The sequence below is a fragment of the Apteryx mantelli genome, chromosome 2, assembly GCF_036417845.1.
Source record: "Apteryx mantelli isolate bAptMan1 chromosome 2, bAptMan1.hap1, whole genome shotgun sequence".
NCBI classification, from domain to species: Eukaryota; Metazoa; Chordata; class Aves; order Apterygiformes; family Apterygidae; genus Apteryx; species Apteryx mantelli.
Genome location: NC_089979.1, coordinates 167,479,130 through 167,506,124, shown reverse-complemented (window position 1 = coordinate 167,506,124; position 26,995 = coordinate 167,479,130). Strand labels below are relative to the sequence as shown.

General features: G+C 44.8%; 1 protein-coding gene across 1 annotated transcript in view; it reads left to right on the top strand.

Annotated features, from left to right (window-relative positions):
- LOC136991342 (obscurin-like) overlaps positions 1–26,995 on the top strand; it is a 148,807-nt gene that overhangs the window by 119,153 nt on the left and 2,659 nt on the right. The window contains exons 79-100 of the mRNA XM_067292208.1: positions 1,663–1,920; positions 3,861–3,984; positions 4,290–4,423; positions 4,768–4,880; positions 7,131–7,299; positions 7,783–7,864; positions 8,684–8,884; positions 9,488–9,548; positions 10,613–10,690; positions 10,832–11,004; positions 11,822–11,848; positions 12,364–12,516; positions 13,299–13,344; positions 13,947–14,024; positions 15,918–19,596; positions 20,294–20,416; positions 21,721–21,831; positions 21,969–22,136; positions 22,868–22,990; positions 24,972–25,142; positions 26,054–26,174; positions 26,569–26,808. Of these exons, the coding sequence (XP_067148309.1) occupies positions 1,663–1,920; positions 3,861–3,984; positions 4,290–4,423; positions 4,768–4,880; positions 7,131–7,299; positions 7,783–7,864; positions 8,684–8,884; positions 9,488–9,548; positions 10,613–10,690; positions 10,832–11,004; positions 11,822–11,848; positions 12,364–12,516; positions 13,299–13,344; positions 13,947–14,024; positions 15,918–19,596; positions 20,294–20,416; positions 21,721–21,831; positions 21,969–22,136; positions 22,868–22,990; positions 24,972–25,142; positions 26,054–26,174; positions 26,569–26,808 (6,433 nt within the window). The remainder of the gene's footprint in view (positions 1–1,662; positions 1,921–3,860; positions 3,985–4,289; positions 4,424–4,767; positions 4,881–7,130; positions 7,300–7,782; positions 7,865–8,683; positions 8,885–9,487; positions 9,549–10,612; positions 10,691–10,831; positions 11,005–11,821; positions 11,849–12,363; positions 12,517–13,298; positions 13,345–13,946; positions 14,025–15,917; positions 19,597–20,293; positions 20,417–21,720; positions 21,832–21,968; positions 22,137–22,867; positions 22,991–24,971; positions 25,143–26,053; positions 26,175–26,568; positions 26,809–26,995) is intronic.

Here is a 26,995-nt window from a genome sequence, read left to right as displayed (position 1 = left end):
GCTTCCCACAGGGTAAGGATGGACAAACAGGAAAAATAAAAAACAAGGAGAAGCACATGTTTTCTGAGATAGTTCTGTGTAGGTTTGGACTTGCAGTATAGTCATCATGGCTATTTGCCGCTAATTATCATTGCTCCTAACAGCTGGAAACTCACTTTATGGGCATTTCAGTGGACATCTGCAAAGTGGGAATTTCCTCATTTGTATGCAAGTGCTCTTATTTTTTCTGTCAGCATGATACCTGCTAACTCTCCTTGCGAATTGGCTCAAAAGGTTGCAGAGCTGGGCCTTTTGGCACATGCTCAACCCTGGGGCAAGGGATTTTATAGGCTGCCAAAAAAACAATCAGAATGCTTTTTTACTACCCACGGGGGTAGTATTTGTTTCTTATTCCTATGGGAAACATTTTTAAAATACTGAAGGTTTAGGCACCAAAACAGGGTGTTTTAAAATGGAGCTTTTTAGCCAGTTTTGTCGTGGCCCAAATTATGGTTTGGGTTGGCACTCTTGCTTTGCAAGCCACATCAGGGACATGAGGAAAAGTCTTAATCTGGCACAGATTTTGTCTATCTTGATAAGTAGTTGAGGATATTGCTAGATATTGTCTGTGCCTTTGTTGTACCTTGTCGAGATTAGTGGAAAGAGTCTTGGGCAGGAGATTGGACTAGATTACCTCTTGAGGTCCTTTCCAATCCAAATTATCCTATCCTATCCTATCCTATCCTATCCTATCCTATCCTATCCTCTCCTGCCAGCGCTGACTGGGAATGAAACCATGTTATTTGTCTACGGGGTAGTTGTTCTGCAAGGACATGAGCTTGAGAAGCCATTTATATGTATGAAAAGCTTTTGTCTTCTCTCTGCCCTCAAGACTTTGAGTTGTCTTGAGGTCGGAGTTGCATCTTCCTCTGTGTAATGCTTCTCTGTGTACAACCTCTGTACATTACTTCATCTGTACCCACCAGCTGACCTAGCCTCTACAGTGCCTTGCAGTGGCACAGTCCTGTACAAATATTTAAATTTCAGCTAGTTTCCAGTGCAGGGCCCAGCAAATCTGGTATTGCAAAGTAGGACAAATAATACATTATTCTGTAAGTGGTAGCTTCACGGTCTCTTCTGCCGTCCTCTCAGGTTTATAAGCTCATTATCAGCCCTGTCATCCTTCCCCCTCCCTTCTCCAGAAGCGCTGGTCAGTCTGGTACCTGCTCACTCCTCCTTCCCCTTCTCTGCAGGAATAACATCGTTCTTGCACATAAGGCTCCGTATCGGCACAACAGGGCACAGCTGGGTTCATCTCGCTGGTCTTAAGAGAGGTGTTTTTGTCAGAGCAGCCCACGTAGAGTTGAGCTTGGAGCTGGCCTCCTTCGTTCGTTGTTACCGCCCATGTTCTGCAGGTCATCTGATGGGAGGCTGAGTGCGTGCGCAGTGCGGTGCAGTGATTGCAGCATGGTGAGAAACGTCTGCCAGGAGCTCGGTGTGCCGAGCTCCTTATTGCAAGTCCTAGCTAGGGTCCCTCCTGCTGGGATTTCGGCATCAACTCCCTGCTCTAGGGCTGGGGAGAAGGACGCAACTGCAAATGTCTCCTTTGGTTGTGGTGGGTGGGGTGACACTGATACGTTCCTTTTACCTTGAAGAGAGAAAAGCTGTTCTTCTTGTCTATAGGAGAGACTTCCCCACAGTCAGAGACGGAGACTTCTGTCCAGGCCTCACTTGAACGCGCCGATAAGGAGATCAAGACGGCTCTAAGGAAGCTTGTGGATTCAGCGTCACTGCTTGTGACTCTTCCGCCAGGCGCGAGAGGAGGAGCTGGTGGTCTCGGCCTTCTCGAGTCCGTGCCTTCTGCCTGCTCAGAAAGGGGAACTGGGCCTCCTCTGATAGCTCACGAAGCCAGTACCCAAACCCAAATTGCTGCAGGGCATGGTAGGTCTGGAATTAAGCGGGAAAATGTCCTATGGAGTCAAGAGAGACAAAATTGCTGAACTCACCAATAATGATTTTTTCCTAAGTTTTTTTGTTCCTTTGTATTCTGAACAGTTGCAGGTTAAGAGAGAACATTCAGACACCACGACACCTGGGGCTATAGGCTGGGGACACAAGCTTGGCTTCATATCTAAGCAGAGTTTTTAGTCTGCCACCTCTCCAAAGTGGAGGCATAGAGGATTTTTCCAGTTCTGGACTTGTTTTAATGTTTTGAGGGTATTTTTTTTCCATTGCAATTTCAGAAGTTATTTGGTTTTGGATTTGCTGAGATGGGGGAAGGAAGGTTGCTTCTTTTTTCCTTTTGTCTCTCTCTTTCTCTCTCTCTTTTTATTTATTCATTTATTTATTTTTTAACTCTTTGCCATTAGCAAGCTGGAAATTTCTTTAACACCCCCTTACCGGCTGCTGTGGATTTTCTAGGATCTTGGGCATGACAACTTCACTTGCGTTTCACTGGCACTGGAGACTTAATAGATTACTCAGCAGTTGCCCTGTGATTAAAACCAATGCTGTGCGTGATTACGTCTTGCTAGGAGAATCTGGCTTTCATGCGTGCGTTGTTTTTAAAAATATGAGTGGGCTGCAGTCCTTCTTCTGCTTCTCCTTATGCTTGCTGCCATAACAACTTGTCTGAGTGGTCGCTGTGTCAAGTCAGAATAACTGTCCTTAAACCAGTGTGACCTAAAAAGGACACTGTCAAGCAGCCTTCAGCCTGCAGACTCCAGATGCTGTTTAAAAAATGGGATCTTTTTGTCTAAAACTTAACAAGAAAAGATGGATTTCATGGAATCAGACCCAACAATCCAACATGAGAAATGAATGGGCTTTAAAGCCTCTTCTCCTTTTTAGGGGAAAATTATCCATGAAAATAACCTCTGGTAAAGCGGGATGACTCAAAAATCATCAGAAGCAGATGCCAAATAGGACAGATTATTTACTTAGCTGTAACTAAAGAAACGATGGAGCAGTGAATAGCAAATGGAATAGTTTTTCAGTCCTTTAAACAATTGAAGGTGTTATTAACATGGGGAATTATTTTAATAAATTGGAGACTTGACAGCTGTCCCTTTTATCACGCACTTTGATTGAAAAAGAGGCAAATATTTCAACAGTGCTGGCTATAGGAAAGCACAAGTACGTTTCCTATCCACCTGTGCTCTCTGATCCTACCAGTAATGCTGTGAATAACCATGTTTTCCGTCCTGGGAGAGCTGTCCTATGCCGTTCCTGAAAGCTGCTGCTTTTTTGCCAAAACCAGCCATCATCAAACATTCCCAGAGCGCTCCGCCAAAGACCTTTCCTGCTGGGAAGATGATGTCTCTCAATTTGACATTTGACTCCTCAGATGAAAAAGGGGCTGACGCTCTTTATCCTAGGAGGTAGCTCAAACAGTCAATATCAAAGGACAATTGGTTACTTTTGGAATGGAAGATCAAACCAATTTTTGAGGATGCATCTGGTAAAATAATAATGAAAGAATAAGACTATCTAAACTGCCATCGAGCACTGGGCATTTCATCATATCCACATGGTGGAAGTCAAACACACTTAAATTATCTAGTAAAATGGATGCACTGAATAGACATTTTCCTTTCAGTTATCATGTTTCTTATTGCGTCCCTATTGGCTGCCTTTCCTATTTGTGCCTGTGTGTGTTTCCTCAAAAAAAAGTTAGTTTTGCCCAGTCACCGGTGTTCCATCATTCAGTGTCTCAGATGTTATTCAATCCCTTTGCTGCATGTTGTCTTCTCAAAAGGGCCAAATCCTCCTCTTAGCTTCAGCGATTGCTCTTGGCTGAAGTCAGATGGACTCGATCGGAGACTGGTTTCAGGTGTGCCTTCATCAGTGACGTGTCTAACTTGCCTTATTTCTGCTGCCAGACAAAGCACGAAGCCAAATTCCAACTGAAGAACCAAGTGCAACAAAACCCAGGCCTGGTCCTTCCCGCAAAGAGACGGCTGCTGGAGCGGAAAGGGCTCAGGAACGCACAGTTCCCATCACCAGGTAAATACAGATCCTGCACGCAGATTTCTGAACACGGCAGACTTTGTCGTAAGAGAAACAAGTTCTAGTTAAGGAAGTAGGTGGTGACTCAAAGTGATTCTTGTGGGTTTAGTGGAATCCTTAGAGTCCTGTTAACTTGTGTGTCGTGCAAGAAGGATGGAAAAAGTTGGGGAGAAATTAATTCCCCAAACAAAATCTTCTTGTATTAAGTTTAAGTAAATAATGGTAAACTTGAGAGTCTAATCCTATATCTCCGTAGTTGTGTGTGACTGTGTAACGATATTTACTCTTGGTCTTCATGAAAGAACATCACCAGCCACGGAGGCAGAAGACTGGTATAGAAGAGAAGGAGATGTGGTCTGGGATGTGCACAGTGAGGTTTATATTGAGACCACGGAAAGAACTTGTGTGTATAAGACTGAGGAGAAGACCCCAACAAGTAAGGAACAACCTTGTTTTCCTCTCCCTGATCCCATGATTGTCCCGTTGTCTTCTCCTTCGGTGATATCTCTCGGTGTCTGTTTTCTGAAGTACTTGCATTTCTCGAGCAGTAACTATTAAACAAAAAATAACGCATAAGCCAGCAAACAGGAGGGCTAAAGGTAATGCCAGTGAAAATAAACCCATATATGATGCTGTGATATCTCTTGATTTGACATTCAACCAATGTCACATCCTAAATGGCCAGTCCTGGAAATCCCATTTGAGCAACTCAGCTTTCATCAGCAGACCATGAATAAATTTATGGTATCGTGATGGCCGCAAACCCTTGTGTCTCACCAGGTGCACCCTACATGCAAGTGACAATCGAGGATGTGCAGGTGAATTCTGGGGAGCCTGCCAAATTTCAGGCAGTTATTGAAGGAAACCCTCAGCCTACTGTTTTGTGGTTTAAGGTGAGTGAAGATGTTTCCCTGACAGGGAATAAGGACCACAGAAAGGATTACAGAGCAGTATTTTTGTGGGGAATTTCTTTTATTCTTTTATCCTATGCCTCTTACACTGATTCGGGGTCACGTCTATAGACTGTGATACAGAGATTGTCAAATCAGCTTCAGCTGTCTCTGGGACCCGCAAATGCCTGTTGTGTGTTGGAGATATTTTTTCTACCTTCTCTTTCATGTTATCACAGAATAGTTGAGGTTCAAAGGAACCTCTGGAAATCGTCTAGTCCAACCCCACGGCTCAAGAGCTAGAGCAGGTTGCCCAGGACTCTGTCCAGTTGGGTTTTGAATATCTTCAAGGATGGAGAATCCAGAACTTCTCTGGACAATCTTTTCCAATGTTCAACCACCCCCACAGTAAAGAAAGTGTTTTTTTCTTATGTTCAGACAGAATTTCCTGTGTTTCAATTTGTGCCCAGAAGTGCCTTTTCATGAGAGGACAATGTAGGAACAGCTGTACTGGTTCACCACAACCATGCACCTTGACCTGTGTTGTCTCCAGTGTCACTGTAGCCCCTTCAGCAGGGAGGGGCAACCAAGACGGTTTAGGAGACCAAGATGCGCAGAAAGTGGGATCGGTGGCTGCCGGAGACCCACCAAGATGTGTACTGTAGTTTTGGGGTCAGGGATGGGCTCAAGAACGGTTTGTCAACATGACTTCCACGTACTGTATCTTTTCTATAGCAAGTTAGTAAAAAAAAACAGTGACTAATGACCTTGAGTATCCCATGGAAAGGAAAGAGAAATCATTTATTATTCCTCAGAATACTGATGTGCCCCTGAAGTGAGCAAGCATTTTTCAGTAATGATTGCCTGTAGCTCTCCTGTCCAACAAACTGGTTTTGTACACATAAGTTTTATTCCAGTTTTTTCTATCTTCCGTCTGGAAAGTGCAAGGATGAGCTACTCAGAGAAGTAAATAAAATACAAAAAAAACCTTAAAAAACAAACAACAAACCAAGAACCTCCCCCTCACACACGCACACACACACACACACACGGACAGCTAGGAAAGAATAGCACAAGGCAAGAATATATGATATACCCTCTTAATGCTCTCCCAATCTCTGACATTTTCAGCTCAGAGATATCCTGAACTAGCTGAATTTTATCTATTTACTGACCCACAATGAAGCTCCCTTCCACATGTTTATGTAGACTCCCCTTGGAGCCACGTAAGCTTCTTGCAAGTACAATCTTCTTTGGCAAAGAGTTCGATCCATCTACAATGTGTTGTGTCCTTCTGGTTGTTCTGTGCATATCTGCCACGAGCTTCACGTGGTGGCCCTTAGTTCTTCCACCAGAAGCAGTTAATCCCTGCCCACTCTCTCCAGGCTATTTGTGATTTTGTAGAGCTCTGTAATATCGTATTGTATCATAGAGCTTCCTTCCAGGCTGAAGAGTCCCAGCTTGCTCCATCAGTCCTCACGTGGAAGCAATTACAGAAAGTGCATTGCCACATCAAACACCCGTGGCAAACCAAGGATTTACAAGATGATGTTTTCTTATTCTTCATGAAGATCTTATTCTTCATTTCTCCCCTAATAACTTGTAACCTGTGGTATACTTCTGACTACCACCAAGCACTGAGCTGATGTTGCCACGGAGCTACTGTAGCCCAAAATTTTGTTCCAGTGTAATAAGGATCAGCTGTGAGCCCAACATTTCATACGGGAAAATAACGTAGCGTCACTTTACATTTATCTGTATTAAATTTCATCTGGAATTTTATTTCCCACTCAGGCAGTCTAATAGGATCCTTCTGCAAATTGTCATAATCTGCTGTGTAAATTGTGTCATGCACACCCTCCTTTCAGATCATATATGACTATATTAAGCAGCAGACGAGCCAGCACAAGCTGGACACCAGGCAGGAGTTAAGCAGATGTTCTTTGGGCTCCCCTGGGCTGACTGCCTCTTGCCTAGGAGAACTGAAGGGAAAACCAGCCCTGGTGATCTCTCCCAAGCCTTTTTCCCTGTGAATGGGATGTTAAACAAAAAATGCTAATGAATAGCGTAGAAGCTGAAAAACATTTAGTCGTGGGGGACTTTGTCAGCCAGCGTTTTATTATTGAGGTTTGCTAGCCTAAATGCTTAAAGGGTTTGTGTTTTAGCCCTGCTGGTGTATCTCATTCCTTGAAGAGAAGGAACATCTATTTCTGTCTTGATTTTCAGTGCCAAAATATCATTTCTTTCCCTCAGGGCACTTCCTTGTTGACAGACAGCCACAGGCTCCATCAAGTGAAGGAAGGAACAACATATTTCTTAGTCCTGGACAATGTTGTCTCAGAAGACGGTGGTGTTTATACCTGTGTTGCCAAAAACGCTGGAGGAGAGGTTTTGTGCAAAGCAGAGCTTATTGTACATGAAGGTAACTTAATTTTTTCAGCTCCATGAGTTGCTTTCAGTGCCATTGCAAAATATATTCTGTTGCAGTCTTTTTCTGGTATGGTATCTCCCCTGTATTCCTGCTTGGCATTTGCATGCTACCAACATGGTAGGATCCCGTGAGGGTAAATGGTCTAATGAACTACATCTATGAAGAAATAAGCTGGGTTTTTTTCGAGACTAGATGATGAACTGACGCAATGGACCACAGAAGGGGGGGCCATACTTCCGATGGTGTTCCGCTCTTTAGCATGGCTCTTCTGATGTATGTCAGATGAAGATACAGCCCCAAAGTCCATGTTGGCAGGCTCTTTCATCAAACAGCTACACCTAATTGTGTGCAGAAGCTTAGAGAAGGACCCTGATAATTTTCCCTGCCTTAAGTTGTCCTGTGATAGTTTTGCGCATTATTTGCAAGGCATTGTAATCTGAATATTAATCCTTACCTTTTCTTTCATTGCCAAAGCTAAGAAAGACCAAGCAGCGAAGAAAGTGGCCACCCGGAGAAAGCTCCATTCCCTCTATGAGGTTAAGCAGGAGATCGGAAGGTAAATAATTTTCCAGCTTTATAGCGTCCTTGCAGGGAATATCTAACTGCCCGTCTGAGCTGCTGCTTCGGTACAGAGCAAGTCGCTGTCTAAAGAGTCTGAAAGTAAGGAGGACCCATCCCAGCTTTCTGAGCAGCTTGTGAAACAGTGCTGATGCTATCTAGGCAAAGCAATACCCAAAGGGTACCCAGGGAAGGGTGCCCGAGACATGGACCTTAAGTACTGCCACTGGGAAAACCCAGCAGCTTCCTTGGAATACCTGCATTTGCCTGGTGGGACAGCAGCACCCGTTCCCCACCATAACAGATACCTGGTGGCCTGCACAGATGAGGCCAGCATCTGACCCCTCCTCTGATTTCCAGCCTCAATGGGAATAAAGAGCAGCTAGAGCCTGGCAAGACAGCTTCTGTACTCGGGGACAGCCCTGTGACCAGCAGGCTGCCTTATCTGCTGGTACCAAACGTGTTCCAGTGGGTCTCTGGGTTGTGATGGACCCACAGCTGCACCCTTGGGTGATATCAGCGTCACAGCCCCATGGCGACGTACGTACAAGCCCCACGTCCATCCCAAGGATCCAGCAGCAAGCCTGCATCACCTGGAACAGCTTTTCACTCCGTAGAAGTTGGTTGTTTAGTTTTGGAGGCAGCCAGGAGAGGGCAATATCACCTCGCACAGAGGAAAATCAGCTTGTGGTGTTGGAGAGTTTAAGACCTGAGCAGTAGGCAGCCGTCAAAGGCTGGGACCTGGAAAGGTCTGCAGCTGCTGCGCAGAGGGCTTTGAACCAAGCCTGAGCAGGGCTTGTCCTTTGATTTTGCACAGGGGCTGCTTCAGCTTTGTGAAACGAGTTGTGCACAAAGGGAACAGAGTGTCCTGTGCTGCCAAATTCATACCTCTGCGAAGCAAAACGAAGGCTCGAGCACATCAGGAGAGGGATATTCTTGCCCCCCTGTCCCATGATAGAATTACCAGGCTGCTGGATCAGTTTGAAACACGGAAAACCCTGATTTTGATCCTGGAGTTGTATCCTTTTCTGTGCTGCTTTTCTGAGGAGGCTGGGAAGTACTGGGCAGACCTCGCTGGTAACTAACTGAACAAATAACGATATTTAGTTTTTGCCTGAGGTGAACAAACACCCAGTCTTCCTCCACATTGCAGCATAGCATGGCTCTGTGAGCTCCTCAGGCATTATGGTCACAGCGGTCACTGAAGTATCATGTTCCAGCAAAAGTCCGGGCACTTGTGTGCACAGCGTGAGTGAGTTGTTAAGCACCAAAGCTCTTTTCTGAAATGTCCAGGAGTGAAGGGCTCTGTCCCAGTGAGATCCAGTCTGGGTGAGCACCGGGGAAAAGCCCATACTCAACAGGTACGTTGTAGCACGTGTCTCATCCCTACCATGCCCTGCCTGTGGGGAGCACCAGTTTAGAGCAGGCCAATGCCATTGCACTTCTGCGAGGACACTTCTGCAATAGAGGCCTTCAGGGATCATGTGCGTGTCACGCTGCCTGAGATACCTTGTGAATTCTGCTCACTCTTACTTCAAACTGTCTCGGTTGGGTGGAGATGGATGCAAAACACAAGTGAGAATTTAACCGTAGCTGCATTTTCCCTTAATGCCACTGCAAGATGCTCCAGCGAAGAGCTCCTCGACCGTTTGTTCAAGAAGGGTGTTGTCACTGAAGCAGAGGTAATCTTTCTCTCTCCTTTCAAAGTCCCAAATTGGTGGGTACCACCTTGCTTCTCCTTCAGCAAAGAGTAGCTTCCCGCTGCATTTTGACTATCAGGAATATCTTTATGAACCAGTGATAATCTATCAAAACAGGGTCGATATTTAAAATGTATCCCCGGCAGCTTTCATTACTAAGTAGAGTGTCTTCAGGCAGTGACTAGAAACAGCCAGAGGTTTTGAACACCAGCCTGGCATCCAGCCTAACGTAGACTGTACTTGTTCTATCAATATTACCATTTCCTTGCCCTCTGTCAGCTGGAGCTCCTGTATCTTGGCTTTTTTTTGATAATGCTCTGTCCCCTTGTGACTTTACTTGTGTCTGGTCCTTTGCAGTCTCCAAACCAAGGGCTGAGATGGTCGTTTCTAAAGTTTTTCACGATTCTGTGTGCTCAAAGAGCAAAAGGCTTCGCATGGCCCAAGGTCTAGTGGCCAGCTCTCCCATAGTTACTGCTAAAATGGATTTTTCTCAGAAATACTCTGGGAAAATGTCGGTTAACACTATAAAATGTCAAAGCTAGAGGAATGTCAGAGTTGAAGCGAGCTGTGAATCTTCACACCTCGTTCAGGTTTATTTGTATTTGCTCTACACGTGGTCAAGAAAAATGGGTTTACAACACAGTTTTAAAATGTATTTGCTTTTTAAGTCTGTTTGCCTGATTCATATCAAGCCAGAGATGAGTCTGAAATCTAAAGGTAAGGTTCATCAAAGCTGGGAATTTCTGTATCTCTTTTTAGCATGTTTCTATTTTTTTAAGCAAGGGCTTCCTCATATATAAATGGCTCCAGCAGGATAGTGTGGTTGCACACTGGGCACAGCTTCATTCAGCACGGTAATATTTGGTTCACATTTTATTTCACCTACAAGGGCTAATGTAAGAAGTTCATTCCAATTTTAAAAATATTTCTAGTTCAACCTCTGCTTCCTCACACTTATGAAAGATGGCTGGAATCAGGAACCTTCTTTAATTTTAATTATTTAATTGTTTAATGATTAATTGTTGAATAATTGATTTAATTTTTAGGTCAAATTGTATATCAAGCAAATTTTGGAAGGAATCAAGTACCTTCATGACAACAACATCCTTCATTTGGACATTAAGGTAATGTGCAGCGGCACGTCTAGTTTATAGCAGCCACTCAGTCAGGGAACGTGTGTTCTTTATTTGAATTATTCTTATTTACAACATAAAAGATTGCCCTCTTTCAAGGGCAATTGCCCTCCTTTTTGTTTTATTTAATAGCCTCTGAATATCCTCATGGTTTATCCTGAAAGGGAAGACCTCAAGATCTGTGACTTCGGATTTGCTCAGAAGATCACGCCATATGAGCCTCAGATCAGCAAATACGGGTCTCCAGAGTTTGTTGCCCCAGAAATCGTCTCTCAGTCACCAGTCTCAAAAGCGACTGATATCTGGTAACAGGCATCTTTGAAAATAAATTTTGTGCTAAATAGCATGAATTTGAAGCCTCCAGGTTAAAACAGATGTTTCCTTAGGAATATGGCATTGCATTGCATTGCATGTGCGTTCAGCCTTAGGGTAATTTACTGTAGTGTGGTACAGAGAGTCTGTTGTGCAGAAATATTTCTACTGATCATATCCATAATGTTTGCAATACACCACATTCTTACAGGTATAAAAATGGCATTAATGATTGAATTATGCTGTAGGCTGATAAAGCTGGTGCAATTAATAAAGCAGTCTCCATTTATCATTTCATAGATAAATGGAATAGTGATAATAACTGGAAACTGAAAGTGAACATTGGGAATCCAAGACCCATCAGGGCTCTTTAAAGCTCCTTCTGTCTGTTCTGATCAACCGTTATTGAACTCTGACAGCTAATTAATGCCAAGGAGCATCTTAGAGAAGGTGATCTTTGTTGCAGAGGCACCAACTAGAGAGGCTGTTCCTAAGAGTTTTTTTTTTTAAAAAAAAAGCCAAACAAACTCCAAAAATACATTCCAAGTCTTTTATGTGTACTTTGAAAACAGAGGAGTACTCGAGACCAATTTTTAAAAATGCTGTTCTGATCACAGTGAAATGTTTAATGCTATATAGGTGCAATTTCAGCTAAAGGGGAAAAAAAACAAAGCCAGGGTTAAAGCAACAGCTTTGGGGATTTATTTTCCTTTGAAAGATGGGCAAGTGGCAGGAAAAGGGGGCTGTGTGTTTGCAAAGGAGGGAGAAGCAGTGACTGACATCTGACATCAGTGTTCCCTTTCTCCTCAGGGCTGTTGGAGTCATCACATACTTAAGGTAAATAAACCTGCTTGGAGAGACTCATTCAATATCCCTTAGTCCCGCATCAGTCAGAGCCTCCGGCACCTTCAAATGAGGGATTGGAGTGAGTGACGCATGGAGTCCTTCCACGACGAGGGCAATTTCTCTTGTCGCTTTTTCCTTTACTCTTTCCAGTTTGGCAAGGACTTTGGTGATTGTCTCTGCTTAGAGACTTCACGGCCACTCTCATGGGTTGGCTTCAGTCTTCTCCTTGCCCATTCGAGCAACCATCCTCCGGTAGCTGTGCAAAATCAAGCCCTTAATTCCTTACGTGCAAAACAGGAATAAATAATTCGGTCAAGTGCCTTGTCATGCTGGGCTGAAAGATGCTTGGGAGGTGAACGCGCCATTCGCCAGCATTGCGTGTCCCATGCATGAGTCCCTCAGGCATTTTAAAGCTCTGTGTAAGCATTTGTGCTTCAGTCAGCTGAACAGCAAATATGAGTCTAAAATCTATATCTGTTTTTATTTTATGGTGTTAAATAAATAAGCCTAACATGCAAGTCTCCATTTGCTGGAGAGAACGACAGAGGAACCCTTCTAAATATCCAGAATGGTGAAATTTCATGGACCCTTCCTGATTTCGTTCACTTGAGTGAAGACGCAAAGGATTTTATAAAACGGATCCTACAGCAGCGCCCCGAGTAAGTGCCTTTTTGTGCTTCCTACGGACAGGGTGCAAAGACGGTGTCTCGGCAGCCAGGCCTGAGCTCAGCGGAGCTGCAGTGGTTTTAAAAAGTGAAAAGCTGAGTGAGATGAGCTGCTTTATGCCCTGATTCCAGCTCTTCTTTATTCGTTACGTGAAAAACACTTGCCTGTAGTTTCCAAAACAGGTCTGCTTCTAGTATGGTGATCGCCTTACTCCCAAGCCCCTCCAGGCAGATGAGTTTCTGAAATGTTTTGGAGAAGTGGGGAGAGCATTAGCAAATACCTGAAAGTCGAGGGAGTTTTGCAGGAATTAAATAATATGAGCCACATTGGTTAAGCACTTTCAAGTGCAGAAGGAGGCTTGAAAGCAGGAATGCAGGCGCTCACCTTTTAATTTCATTTATATCCTTTTTGCCTGGTGCCAAAGCTATTTTTGCTCTGGTCACCTGGGGAGTCAAGCTCACTCCTAGGGCTGCTCTTGACTCCCTTAAAGAGGCTCTCTGCGAAGGGGGCCATGGGATCCTTCCAGGCAGGGAGCCTCAGCGCAAGAAACCTTTCCAAGACTGAAAAAGAAGGGTTGTTCTACCTCATGGGAAGAAAACGTTGGATTGAAAGAGTCTTTCTGTCTGGCTTTTTGGTTCCAAAACAGCAGCAAAAAGTCATACCTAGATGTAGGTGTGTGTGCATGCGTCCACGCAATGCAGGCACTCTCAGGAGAATCTTGCCGTGGTGGTTTAAAGTGCCTTGCTCCTAAAATGATCATCTTTTCTCTTACCAGAGCCAGGCCTAGCGCTTTGGACTGTCTGTCCCACAAGTGGTTCATGGTAAGTTTGTCCTGCTTCTTTATTAGAATCATCAAATAATTGAGGTTGGAGGAGACCTCTGGAGGGGCAGCTCTCAAGGCTACGCACCCTGGTTGTTAACCATTTCCTGTTTTATTTTTTCTCTTGATCTCCTACCTCTGTCCTACACAGAAGCTCAGGCCTGGCTCTCCGGAAGTAAAAGACACCTCGATGTTTTCCTGTTAGGATGTCTTTCCTTTCAAAAGATAAAGATTCCTACTGGCATGAGCAGATATAATACGTCTGTGTTGAGAGGAAACTGTGGCTTTGCAGAGAAAATTTGTGGTTTATATTCAAATGCCTGGAATCTCTAATGAAGGAAAGGAGTTTAAAAAAAATGAACTGAATTCACATATGTATTGGACAGGGTTTGCTTTTATTGCTGAGAAGCTGTTTGATGTTGTCTTCAGTTTAGCTATGAGGGGATTGTGGGATTGGTCTATTATAATGAAACAAGTGAGTACTTCCCTAAATTAAACAATTCCAGAGTGAGGGAATCCTAAAAACTTCTCAGGATATGAAGTCAGGATTTTTTAATCAAATTTTTTTTTTGCTCATTCTACTTTTAATTTCATTTTTGACAGCATAATCTCCCCCTCGATGCAGCTCATTTCATTAATACCAAGCAGCTCAAATTCATTGTGGCTCGGAGCAAGTGGCAGGTGAGTAGACCTAAACCTATGTTATTTGGTCCTTCTAGTTGTATTTTTTTTTTAACTACATTTGCATCTTTTGAAGTCTACTGGGGTAGGACAGTGAGTGCAGCAGAGATCTTCTCAGGTTGGCTCTGAAGGAGGAATAAGCCCAGGGCAGAGTGGTCAATGGATGTGGCAGAAGGAGATTATCCAGGCTCTTACTGCAGTCGTGGGTTGTGTACTGAGGTCTTCCAGCAGGCGCTGAAAGAGGACTAAGACACCTTCATTTAGGTGTGTACATGTAAGCTAAGTGGGTAAAGTCCTGCTGACATCAGTGAGACCAGTGTAGTCAGCAGAGCCTTGGAAGGGTTCAGCTCACCCAAAAGCAGATGCCTACTGCCAAGGAGCTCAGTGCCTGTATTAGCCACCTCTCCATTGACTATTCTGGAGGCTGTCTCACCTGCAGACAAGTCTGTGTAGACACAAACAAGTGCCTTCATGAGCAAGCTGCATCTCACCCCATGTTCAGCTGACTCATGATAACCATTTGGATGTCCCTTGGCTTAGCCCTCTTCCACTGAGTGGACTAGGAGTCCTCCCTCTACACTATTAGCAGCACACCCATGGACCCAGCGTGGTCGTGTCTCGGCTGACATGCACTAGCTTGTAAAGTCATGGTAAGTCGATCGTGTGTCACAACTCTCAGTGCACGGGGCACAGGATTCTGTGCCAGTGATTTGAATCTTGGCATTTTAAAGTTTCTGTAAGTTTGGTGTGAGAGTAAGGCTGCAACTCGCATATCCATGCACGCAAATCCTTTCTCTGAGTTAGTATGTCATTGTCAGAGTCCTTGACTCTCCTCAGTTATCAGATGTCCTCAGATAACACCAGTCCTTTTGCCTACTGTGGATAACTCTGGTAAGGTCATGAGCTAACGTTTATAAAAGTCCTCTTATGTGGTAAGTGCTACCAAGATACTTGTTATTTATAGAAAGCGCCCATAAACTTGTCATGAAAATTTGGCTTTTCTTCTGTTTTTTGGTATTTTTATGACGTTCATGGACTGTGCCACTTTTCTTTTTAAGCATTTTGTTTCCTTTCTAATTCCTATAATAAGTACTCATATGAGAGCAGAGGGATTTCACAGAAATATGCCAGTAGAGTGTAAAGTAGGATTTTGAAGTCAAAACGACTGAAGAACATACATGGACAAAATCATCTGTCCTAATGAAAGTGCCCATAGGATACCTGGTTGTGTCTATGTTAGCTAGCCTAGCCTGTCCTTGTAATCAGTAATGAATTATAGACAGGTCCTAAGAAGATTCCTCTTTTCCTGAAAGTTGTCTAAAACAACCAGGTTTATTGCCTTCTGAAGATGCCTGTTTCTCTCTGTTGGCTGTGAAGGAAGACCAGCTGCTCAATTTCAGCTGAGATGTCTTATACCTCAGAAGTTAGAGCAGATGAATCCTACCTCCTCCAGTGTGTCAGGTCTTCTGTTGGCCTAAGTCATTATAGGTCATGCTGCAGTCAGTGGAACTAAGGCCGTTCACTCCAAGTAGGCTCTCATCTGATGTGTTCAGTTAAAACTCAGATAGTTATGTCTCATCTTTTCCCATCTGCTTTGAATGGCCAAATTTTCTTTGAAAATCTCAGGCAGGATCCTGATTCTCCATTCACAACAGGAAGTATGTTCCCTAAAGATAATATAATATGTCCCCCTAAAGATAATATAGTTTCATCTTTGTGAATAAGAGAAGGGGCAGATTCAGAGAGCAAATAAGGCCTAAACCTACTACATGTGTTATCAAACTAGTCTGTGTGGTCTTCAAGAATGCAGAAGATAATTTTTGTATATTTGCTTTTACCATACTCACACCATGCTTCCATCTGATTGTGCTGTATTTTGTTGTGCTTTTTCAGCGGTCTCTGATGTGCTATAAATCCATCCTGGTAATGCGATCCATTCCAGAAATCCTAGAAAGGACTCATGACAACACCTCCCTGGCCATCTCCCGACATCTTATTGAAGAAAGCACTTCCTCCAGTACCAGCGGTTCCTCTTCAGACAATGAGAACTCACACTTCCCCAAGAAGAGACACTTCGGCTCTACCCCTGAACTGCACTTGTCCATCTTTGATGCACCAAGCAGTCAGGAACCTGCAAAACATGCAAGTGAAGAGAAGCACTCCAAAATCTTGGTTCCTCCAGTAAAACCCATGAGGAGGAAGTATGCTTCAGTGAAGAGTGAGGTGGGGGACAAATCACCTACAGAAAGCAAAGAGCTCATGGCAAGTACCGCAGGACAGAAAGAGGAGGAACTCCATCCCAAAATTCGAGATGAAGGAGCAGAGCAGTCCCCAAAACGTAATGCAGCTGAACCTTCATCAGTGAAGATTTCCGTAGATGACACATTGGATCTACATCAGAAAGAAAAAACAGACACATTTTTATCTGATAAGGACAAAACTGAAAAGGTTGGGGATGGGACAGAAAAACCACCTATATGTGTTCCTAGAGAGAGTGTCATTAAAAGCACTTTCTACAGCCAAGCAGCTGAGCTTCCTGCACGGGGCTCTTCCTCTCCGGGCAGAGAGCTCAGAAGGCACTTGGACAGAGCCAGGAGGACTTTCCGGAAAGCTGGATATTCAAAAGTGCCCCTCAGTGGTCTCCGTGAACCCCTTCTAGAACAGTTTGAGCTGGAAGAAGAAGAAGAAAGCAAGTCTGATGATGGAGGGCACAGGGAAAGTCTCCTTGGTCCCTTGACCAAATCAGCTTCATTTGATACTGCAAGGAAACCACCGCATCCTGCCATTGCTGGTTCTAGCCGAAGCCGTTCACTGGATGATTACAGGCTGAGGGCCTCAAGGTCAGTGTTGGAACAAGAAATTTTGGAAGAAGACTATGATACAATATCACAGGAAAGTTGCCCTGAAGGCAGTCACCACTGCGACATTTCCGCTGAGCCGGGCAAGGGATGTTCTGTAGATATTTCAAAGCAAGAGGATGCTAGCAGAACCAGAAGGGATTGTTCAGAAGAACAACTCTCTGCTTCCATGCAATGTGAGGGTAATGGATGCCCAGCTGTTACTGTGCAAAGGTTAGAGAGACTTCCAGTATCACCTCATAGGAGTGAGAATAGGAAGCATTTACTTAAGAAGTCAAAAGCTGCTCACATGGAGGAGGAAGCTGATGATTTAGAAGGCAAAAGCCCCATTCTGACTGCTCAGCGATCAGATATACCCGCATCCTCAGTTCAAAAGCATGAAGGCATTCAGGCTAAATCTCTCCCTGGGAGTGCTTCTGAGACAGCTCTTCAGGGGGGCGAGCAGTCCATTTCAGCTCTTCCACAGTCAGCGACCACCTCCAAGTCAGCCCCCACAAGTAAGGGAGAAGTGCATCTGCAACAGGAGTCAAAGCCCTCTGCTGACAGCACTGACAGCCATCCTGATCTAAAAGGTGAAAGCTTCCTTATTAAAAGGACTGCTTCAATTCCACCCTGTAAAGACAAAAGCCAGCAGCATTCACTTCAGAAGCCTTCTGCTCACAGTGACGCTAAGTCTCATCTCATGGAGCACGATAGGCCTGCTGTTTTAACAAGCCCACAGACAGAAACAGATTCACCTCCAGTACGTACGGACAAAAGTCGGGAACTTTTTGATCAAAGCGTTCCAGCAACTACTGTCTTGGAGAGCAAAGAGCCAGGTTTCCGAACCGCTCTGCAAACAGCTGCCAAAGATACTCACCAGAAGCTGAAGACCTATAAAGATGTGAGATCTGCTGTCTTGGAGGATGAAGGACCAGGGATTGCAGGGATTGCTCCAGTATCAGACAGTGATGGTGAAGGCCAAGTGCACAAAAGGCCCTCTGTTCATGTAGGCACAGCATCAGCAGCTCTGAAGGGAAAGAGTCCCGTCGTCCTGGAAGTCCCACCACCGAAACCAACGCCAACTTCCATCTCCGACAGAGCACACCAAGCAGCAAGGAAACGGCCGGCTTATAGCAAGGAGAGGCTTGCTGCTCTGAAGGGCGAAGGTTCAGCCCTTGCAGAGGCTGTTCCCGTTTTGGTCCATGAGGCTGAAATCAAGGGAGCTGTGCACTGGAAGGCTTCTCGGAGCAGTGGCACGGTGCCTGCTGTTCTGGAGGGCAGACCCCCAGCTGCAACTGTTTCGCCACAAGATATTCGCCTCCCTTCAGTGTGTGAGAGTGAAAAGCAAGAACATCCACAGCTAGCACTTCGTAGTGAGGTGAGATCTGTTGTCTCAGGAAGTGGAAGCCCAACTGCTGGGCAGCCTATGCCTGCTTCTTTCTCCAAGACCGAAGGTCAGGCATATGAGCAGCACAAGGCTGCATATCACAGTGGCAAAGCTTCTGCTGCTCTGGAGGGCATGCATCCAGGTATTTTAACTGCTTCGCAGCCAGAAGGTGCCCCAACTTCAGTCTATGAGCAAGAACATGAGGAACACCCAAAGGTTTATGGTGAAGGAAGAGGTGCTGCTTCAGGGAGTGGAAGCTCTGATGCTAGAAAACCTGTCCCACCGTTGCTCCGTGGGAATCAAAGTCAGGAGCTCTCACATCACAGGTCTTCTTTTTACAGTGATGAGGAGTCTGCTGCCCTGGAGGGCTTAGTGGATGAAATGGTTTTGCTGTCTGAAGAGATGGATGTTTGGGCAGAGTCAGTTTCTGCTCAGGAGGAATGCAGAAAGCACATCTCTTCTCCCACAGAAATGTTCTACAAAGAGCCTGGTGGCCAAGCACCCATGGAAAGTCCCTTTCCTTCTGGTCAAAGCAGTAGAGGAGGAGAAGTCTCTGAGCTGGATGATATCACAGAACCCTACCTTGCTGTGCATGAGGAGTCAGATTTACTGAAAGGACAGGAAACACAAATGGCTCCTCATGAATGTGAGCATCTGGAGGACTTAGCGTTTGAAAGCCCCAGTTCTGAACAAGTAAGCATTTCCCAGACTGATAGCTTGGATTCTGGAAAAAAAGCCAGTCAAGTGTCCGTGAACAAAGACACTGGTAAACAGCCAGAAGTGTCTTTAGTGAAAATCAAAGATCTGTCAGATGAAGCACCCAGTCTTGGCAGTGGAACTCCAAAACTTGACATATCAGAGGTAGAGCCCGCCTATTTGAATTTCTCGGATTTGTATGACATTGTCTATTTTCCATTTGAATTTGTGAACTTTAGGAAGCCTCCACCCAAAGCAACTGGCAGGCGATTTATACCTTTTAGTGAAAGGGCAAGGTCACCTCCTGCAGGACATTTGCATCAGGATAAAAGACTGTGCATCAGAGAAGAGGCAGACGAGAGGAACAAGCAAAACCATTTGAAACTATCTGAGAATTCAAAGGCAACTAACCTCTTAGCCATGGGGAAAGGGTCAGAGAGTCATAAGGAAATGTACAGCTCCCAAAAGGAGCCGAGCGGTAAGCAGAAAAGCTCCTACAGCAAGCCAGGACTCTTTAAACCCTACGGCAGATCTCATTCAGCAGAGCGGTCAGTGGAGCAAAGTCTGAAGAAGAAAGTTAAAGCTTCTGTTGCCCATATTTCAAGAATGCTGAAAGGAAAGACAGCTGCTGAGCAAGAGACAGAGGAAGGTAAATATTTCATTTTGTACCTTCATAGATCTGCTGGTATAACTGGGCTCCGCTAAACCTGTCTTTTACGTTTTCTGCAGCGTATCTGAGGCCCTGGCTAGACAGTAACTGCAAAACTGGCAGTGGCAGGTTTGGAAATCAGCTGTCCTCAGGCTGTCCCCTAGCTCCCTGTTACTGCCCCTCTTCAGGGCAAAGTCAGCTGAGAGCTCATGGAAGCGGCTTGAATTCACCTGCCTTAATTCACACAAAAGCAGAGCAGGGCTGGATGACCCAATGTCCCAGCTTCTACCCCACTGACAGAAGAGCAGCAACGTGCGAAGGTTGGGAGATAAAACACTGCAGTTACTTCTGCTGTTGTTGTCTGACCGTGGCCTTAATGACAAATCTTTAAAGCTAAAGAGACTGGGTGAAGTCGGTGAAATTACCGCAGGATGTATACCTAAGTTAATGGCATTCAGGTCTGGACAATACAATCTGTCCTTACTTCTCTGCCTCCCCTAGATATGCCCTGTTCTCCCGTTACATCGTTCTGTTTGTAAAAGCTGTCACAACTTTTTGTGTTGACTAAAGGCTCATTAATAAGGAGGCCTGTGACTGCCGAAATATTTATATGTGAAGTGCAGAACTGTTTGCTGTAAACGTATGCCACGGGGAGAATAGTGGACTTGAATAACTTCTTGTCCTTTCTTTGTAACAGAGATTGGTGTGCTGGGAAGTGAAGCAGTAGAAAAAGAACCATTAACAGGAGCTGAAGGATCTTTGAAGAGGAAACCGGGACTCTCTTCATTCAAGTTATCAAGCCTCATGCCAAAGGAGAAAGGTATTCTTCATTGCCTAAGTCATCAGCTAATTTTATCATGAGATATCACTATGAATACAGCTGCGCAGCTTGAGGCCAGTAGCTAAGGATGGATCTGCATAGCTGTCCTGAGATAGTCCTGGACCAACCCGTACAAAGCGAGCCAGACTCCTCTGTTTATATCATTACTAGTGTCCCTGCTAAAACTCTTCTTGTGGCCATGCTTGCAAATTGGAGCCATTCTAGGAAGCTACTGCAGAGGACTAAACTCGACTTGTACGCTATAAAGAGAAGAAGTGGAGTGTCCAAACACCAGACAGCAGAAGAGGGAATAGTGAAGCTGATATTGGGGAGTTTCCTAGGCTCCAGTCCCGTGTGCACGTGTAAGGGCCAAACAAGCTGTTGCAGGAGACAGAGCTGTGAAGTGAGCAATGTGGGGGCAGCCCCCCTCAGATGTGGCTGCTCAGTGCTGGCTTTTCCTCCGAGGTCTGTCTCTCCAACTAGTCAGGGATCGTGGGCATTTCCAGCCACTGCCTCGACCCTGTTCCTGCAGTCTCACTCGCATTCCCTTTATTCAAGCAGTATTCGGCCAGAGCCCCGACAAGCCCTGGGAAGGGCAGGTGTGTGAAGATGGCAATTAATCCTGGGCACTGTGGATTAACAGCACCACAGAGACACAGAAGAAACCCTGAAGTCTCCCTTTGCCATGGACACAGCAGATTTCATGCTCTAGGGCTGTTTTCTCCTTCCACCTCCAGCTTTTCCCTCCTCCTCTCTCTTCCTGTGTTGTCTTGGTCTGATCCCCTCATCCTTGGGCTGTCATCACTCAGTTTTGCCCACATATATAAGCTAGGCCAGTAGAAAACTCCTGCTGTGGCATATATCTCCTCTGAGGAACTCTGCTGCCTTTGCTGTACCAGCAGGGCTGTGCAATGCAGATGTTCCTCAAGTGCCTTTCAAGGGTCAAATCTGCCCTACTGTCCAAAAACAGTTAAATACATAGTGAGCAATAAAATTCCCAGAGGAAGAGCGTGGTGCCTAGTGTCCGCAGGAAAGTTTGGGACATCAGAGAGAGAGCCGTCTTGGTCATAGTGTATGGGCAGTCATGCTGTGTACGTGGGACTGAAGGGGCCTTCTTTATTTAAACGGAGCCCATATGTTAAATGTCCAGGGGATTCTCGAGAAAACAGTGGTCAAATGAATGCCAGAGCATGAACAAAATGTCCTCAGACTGGTCAAAAATGTTTTTTGATGTTTTGCATGTAACTATTATCAACATAGCTCTGCTGGCCTCTCTGAATAGCTGCTGCTCCTCTTCTTTGCAGCACCTTCATTTGTTGAAGAGCTCATAAACCAGGCTACTGCCGTAGGACAGTGCGTAACTCTGTCGTGCCGGACGGCGGCTCACTCCTCCCTGCACATCAACTGGTTCAGAGGTGACTTTGACACTCCTTTAGAGAGGTCCTAGCCTCCGGGGTAGGCTGGGACGAGGGCGGCTGAACGCAGGAAAATGTTTTAGCCTCCTCAGTATAAATTTGCACGGTTCTTAATTTTCATATCCTCTGCCTTTCAGATGGGATACCCATCCACAGCAGCAGTCGGATCCTCATCTCAGCCACACTCAAAAACTTCCAGCTGTTAACTATTCTCTCTGTTAATGCTGATGATTTTGGTATTTACACCTGTGTGGCCACCAACTCCCTGGGCTCAGCATCCACCTCTTGCATCATAAGAAAAGCTGGTAAGAGAGGAAGTAGCTAGATTTTTTTTTTTTTCTGCTTGTGGTAAGTGGTGTATGCAGAATTGGTCAACTCTTGAGGATTTGTTCCTTGGTTTTCCCCCCTGTGCTAGCTGTGAGAACCCAAGTGAAATCAGGAGACCTTGGGACTTGACAGTCAGAAGCAGAGTGGATTTTAAACAAGAGGACCACTGTGATAGCTAATGCAGCTGGCATTCAGGGGCAGGCACAGCAAGATAGATGCTGAAGGTTAACAGAGTTAGCAGACCTAGTTCAGTCTGGCAAGCAGGTTTGGAAGCTGAAGGTTGCCCCAGGTTTGGAAAACAACAGTACTTCTGGCCCTGGAAAAACGTGACTCCCTTCCATGCACTTGGGAGTAGGGTATCTCACCTGAGCTTTCTGTAGATAGGTTCGGGGGAAAGTTTCTCCTTTGCCTGCTCTAGTCCACATCCACAGCCCTTGCCGTTTGGTAGCAGGGCACATTTTGCACTGTGTTCATTCCCTCTTTTCCACTTTTTAGTCTCTCTCCTAGATTCAGAGCCAGTCAAGTAACACTGCAGTTAGAACCAGGTTTTAAAATCTTTGCTGTGTTTAAACTAGGCACAGTTAAGTTACTGTTCCAATAGGAATCATTTTTTAGAAATAGATTATCTGTAACAAAAAATGCCGGGTGTGCAGGAATATGTCACAGCAGTGCTATAGATAACAGTCATTTTCGTGCCTCCTCTCGACAGAAGTTCCTCCAAGCCCTCCACCCCCTGACATCGTGGAGGTCTACAAGGATGGAGTGCAGGTGGTCTGGAAACCTGTGGAAACCAACACCCCCGTCCTCTACACTCTGCAGTGCAAGAGCGAAGGTAAAGTGGAGCCTTATGCCTTACAGAGAACATCTCAGTCTGTATGATCTCTCCACCAGCTGGGTATTTTTTTTTTTTTTCTGAGAAACAACTATTCCTCATTTTAGCATTCTAGTTTAGAGTTAGGAATGAAAATCATACTGCCATGCTTTAGCCACGTAAAAGTTCGATGCTGTGCTGGCTAGCCCTGCATGCAATATGTATACTTATGCATATACTTAAAAGGCTTTGCTAAGGTGTGAATCAAAGTAGGTCTCATGGAAACGGTGACCAAAAAGTGAACTGTCCGTGCAAGAATACGCATGGTTGCACAGGTGGTGCCAAACACGTAGTCCTGAGTAATCCTCTCAAATTGCAGTTACGACGGCATTATACATAATAGCACCCAGCAGCAGTGATTAGCAGTCACTATCATCCTTTACCTGGGTTTTCTTTGCAGTCAGTGGAGAAAGATGGCATCTCAAGAAGGCAATCACCCTCTACTAAATAGGCATACGTTCTTTCTCCATTGACTACAAAGAAAGTTTAGGGTGAACAGCCAGGACAAGATGACAAAAGTTCGGCAAGACTGCGTGCCATCCTTTTGATGCTCTCTTCCAAGGCTTGCTCCAGAATCTGCTGAAGTCAGTGGATGTTTTTGCACTTAATTCCATGAACTTTGATTCAAAGCCCTAAGCCTGTTCTCTCTCATGGGACTGCTTTTGCAGTGCTTATTATGAATACCGCTACTAATAGTCCTTTCTATTGCAGTCCTGCATACACAGTCATTTGAATTGAATGGTTCCATGTTGTTTCTTTTAATTCTCCTAACAGACATGCACTTCATTCTCGATTAACATGAGCATGGGCAGAAGCTTTCTGCCCGTTTACTCTGTGCTTGATGTCAGATGCTTTTCCTCCAACACAGTCTTCTTTATTGTTACTTCTTTTGAAATAACTGAAATAACACAGGCAAGACTTTGGGCAAGATGTTCCTATTAGGAAGAAAAAACAAGAAACAGCATCTGCTATCTTCACTCACATTCTGTGTATTTGGCAGGAACGTGCAAAGTCGTGCTTTTCCATATGCAGGCGGATTAAGATAAACAGAAAACAATTCATTCTCTTGTCCTTTATCTGACAATAGGTTTTTACGCACTGCCTCTGCAGGCACGTCTCTGATTCTGAGCCATGGCTGCTCCTTCTTACACGTGCACACACCATAATTCAATTAGTACCCAGCTGAGTCCTTGACACCTTTGTTGTGGGTGGTGAAATATTGCCTGTGTTACGGCTTGAGATACTCTGTTATTTTCAGTGTTTATTTGAATGAAAGCATGGGCTTCATCTCAGTCGTGGTCAGGAAGTTTGAGTTCAGCCTTGAGCACGGTGCCAATGTCAACGTGCGGGACACAGCAGCGAGTGAAATGTTTGCAGGGATTTTCCAGCTCCCACCTTAGTCCCATGGGTAATGACTCCAGGACAAACCGTCAATTTTATTTTCTTGAGAAATCACTTGAGCTTCATAACAGTGGAGTGAGCTTGGCCCTGGTTTCAAATACTGGGTTTCCTAGGAGGATGTTAATGGATGGTTCTTTTGTGAAATCCTGCACTTCATGGTTTCAACAGGATTCAAGATAGGACCAAAGGGGAAATACAATGCTTTTTGTCAGGGTTTTGTCTGGAGTTCTTCATGTATGTTTGCACTTGAGGTTGGTGGTATGAATTAGAGAAACAGAAACTGTACAAGCAAGTTGCATCATTCCTCTGTGACAACATTGCCACACCTTGGACTGATTAAATATAAAACAGCTGGCTTCAGAAGAGAGGAGGTTGCCACATGCACAGCTAGTTAAAACATCTACAGAAGTAGGCCATAACACACGTTTTCCTTCACTTAAAGATTGCACTGCTTTTCCATATTTCTGGCACGTGAATAAAGTTGACGCAAAGAAAGAGTGGCATGACCGTCCTAACCTCTTTCCCTCTTCCCTTGGCCAAGATGGGGAGTGGAAGACCCTTGCTACGGACATTGCTGACTGCTGCTACTACGCAAATAATCTCCCCAGGGGGTTCGTTTACTGCTTCAGGATTGCCTGCATCAGTAAAGCAGGAATGGGCCCTTACAGCGACCCATCTGACAAAGTGAAGATCAGTGAGCAAGATGAAATGGGTAAGCTACTTGGTTATTGGAAAGCATTTTGCTTTTGCTGCATCGAGACAATTGCACCTTTTTAAATACGGCTTCAGAAGTCAAGGGGGAGCGAATCAAGACCAGTTGCACTTGGCTCAGGGTGTTTTGAGACCTTGGCCTCTTTGGCTGTCTTATTCACAAGTAAATTCTTTCCTAATTCTGGACAGAATTAGCAGAATATCTGTGTAAGGCATCTAGAAACTGTAGATCACGCACTGAAGATAATATGCTTGCTAGGCCTTTGGATACCACTCTGTTTTGAGGTGAGATCATGAGGAAACAGGCCTGGGACAAGAAACTTGTTTCTTGAGGCATTAATCTAATAATACGTGTCTGCCTTCAAGTCACCTATTGTCAAATTCCTTTTTGCAAACGTGTCCAGCATTTCCAAACAGATGCTTTAACGTGTCAGGGAATGTTTTAATATTTCCAGGGAGCCCTCAGATAGAATTGCATGCCAGGACCAGAGCAACTTGTTTCAGCTGATGCCCTGAAATACCCAGCTGAAACAAATTTCTGTTCCTTTGGCAGCATCTTATCGTGCACTGATGACTGGTTATGTGAGAAGACAAGAACCAGTAGCTGAATCAATAGTCAGCAATTGCAATGAAAGTTTTGATATCATAGTCATAGGACACAACATACAGTCAGTCTCATATGGTCTGGAGTGATGACACCAGGGAACTGCTGTGTGGTCAGTCCAGGATTTGTTTGCATTAAAATAGGATTTGGTGTCACAAGTGGGAGACAACATGCAAACTTGCCTGGAGAAAGCTCTGCTATTGTAGTTATCTTTGTTCATAAAGAGATAGTGGAGAATGGCTCAGAGAGGCTGTAGTTTCCACACAGAGGTGTTTTGCTGTGTAATCCACATCATTTTTTATCTGCAGAGTTTCATGCTACAATGCAGGACTTCCCATCAACTGCTACTGAAGAAGAGAGTGAAATAATAGCACCGTCCGAACCTTTCCCAACCTACCAAACCTATGCCTTCCAAACAGAGATCAAAAGGTAGGTAACTTAACTGAGTGCTCAACTAACCAGAGTGAAATGCTTCATGTAGCTAGAACTTAGAAAAGTGACTTTTATAAAAGCCCTGCTGAACTACTAGTATGGTATTTTGATGAAAACGCCTCCAGCAGCAATGACATTGGACATAGAAACCTGAGATCATTGGCTGAGCAATCTTTGTTGTGGTTTACTAGGATTCACTCCTGCAATAGAGTGGCTGTACAATTTAGAGGCAGAGGAAGGAAGTGCCGACTGTGACAATAGTTGCGATAACCCAGCATAGGGCATGGATGAAAAATATGCAGTGGGATCCTGTTGACTTTAAAATACAGAAGCTCCTGGCTCTTCCAGAAATAGCAGAAGTTTAACTTGCCTTTGTGTTCCTTTGTACCAGGGGGCGTTTCAGCATCGTCCGACAGTGCAGGGAAAAAGTAAGCGGCAAGACATTAGCTGCTAAAATCATCCCTTACTGGCAAGAAGACAAACAGGCTGTGCTCCTGGAGTACCAAGTCCTGAGGAAGCTTCATCACACAAACATAGCTCAGCTGAAGGGAGCCTATGTCAGCCCACAGCACTTGGTGTTGATCCAGGAGATGTGCGTGGGACCAGAACTACTCCATTCTTTGGCGCTCCGGTAATAACACATGGAGGAACTCCTGGAGGGAAGGGTTTCTGGTCGGGGCTGGTGTCGGCAGCAAAACAGCTGTTGTTTTCATTTGTCATCTTCGATTATCTCTTTCCATCTGTTCCAGTGGGCTGTCATTGCTAGATTTGTAGTGCATTTGTTCTGCGACTTCTTATGACACAAGAAGGTGCTTAAC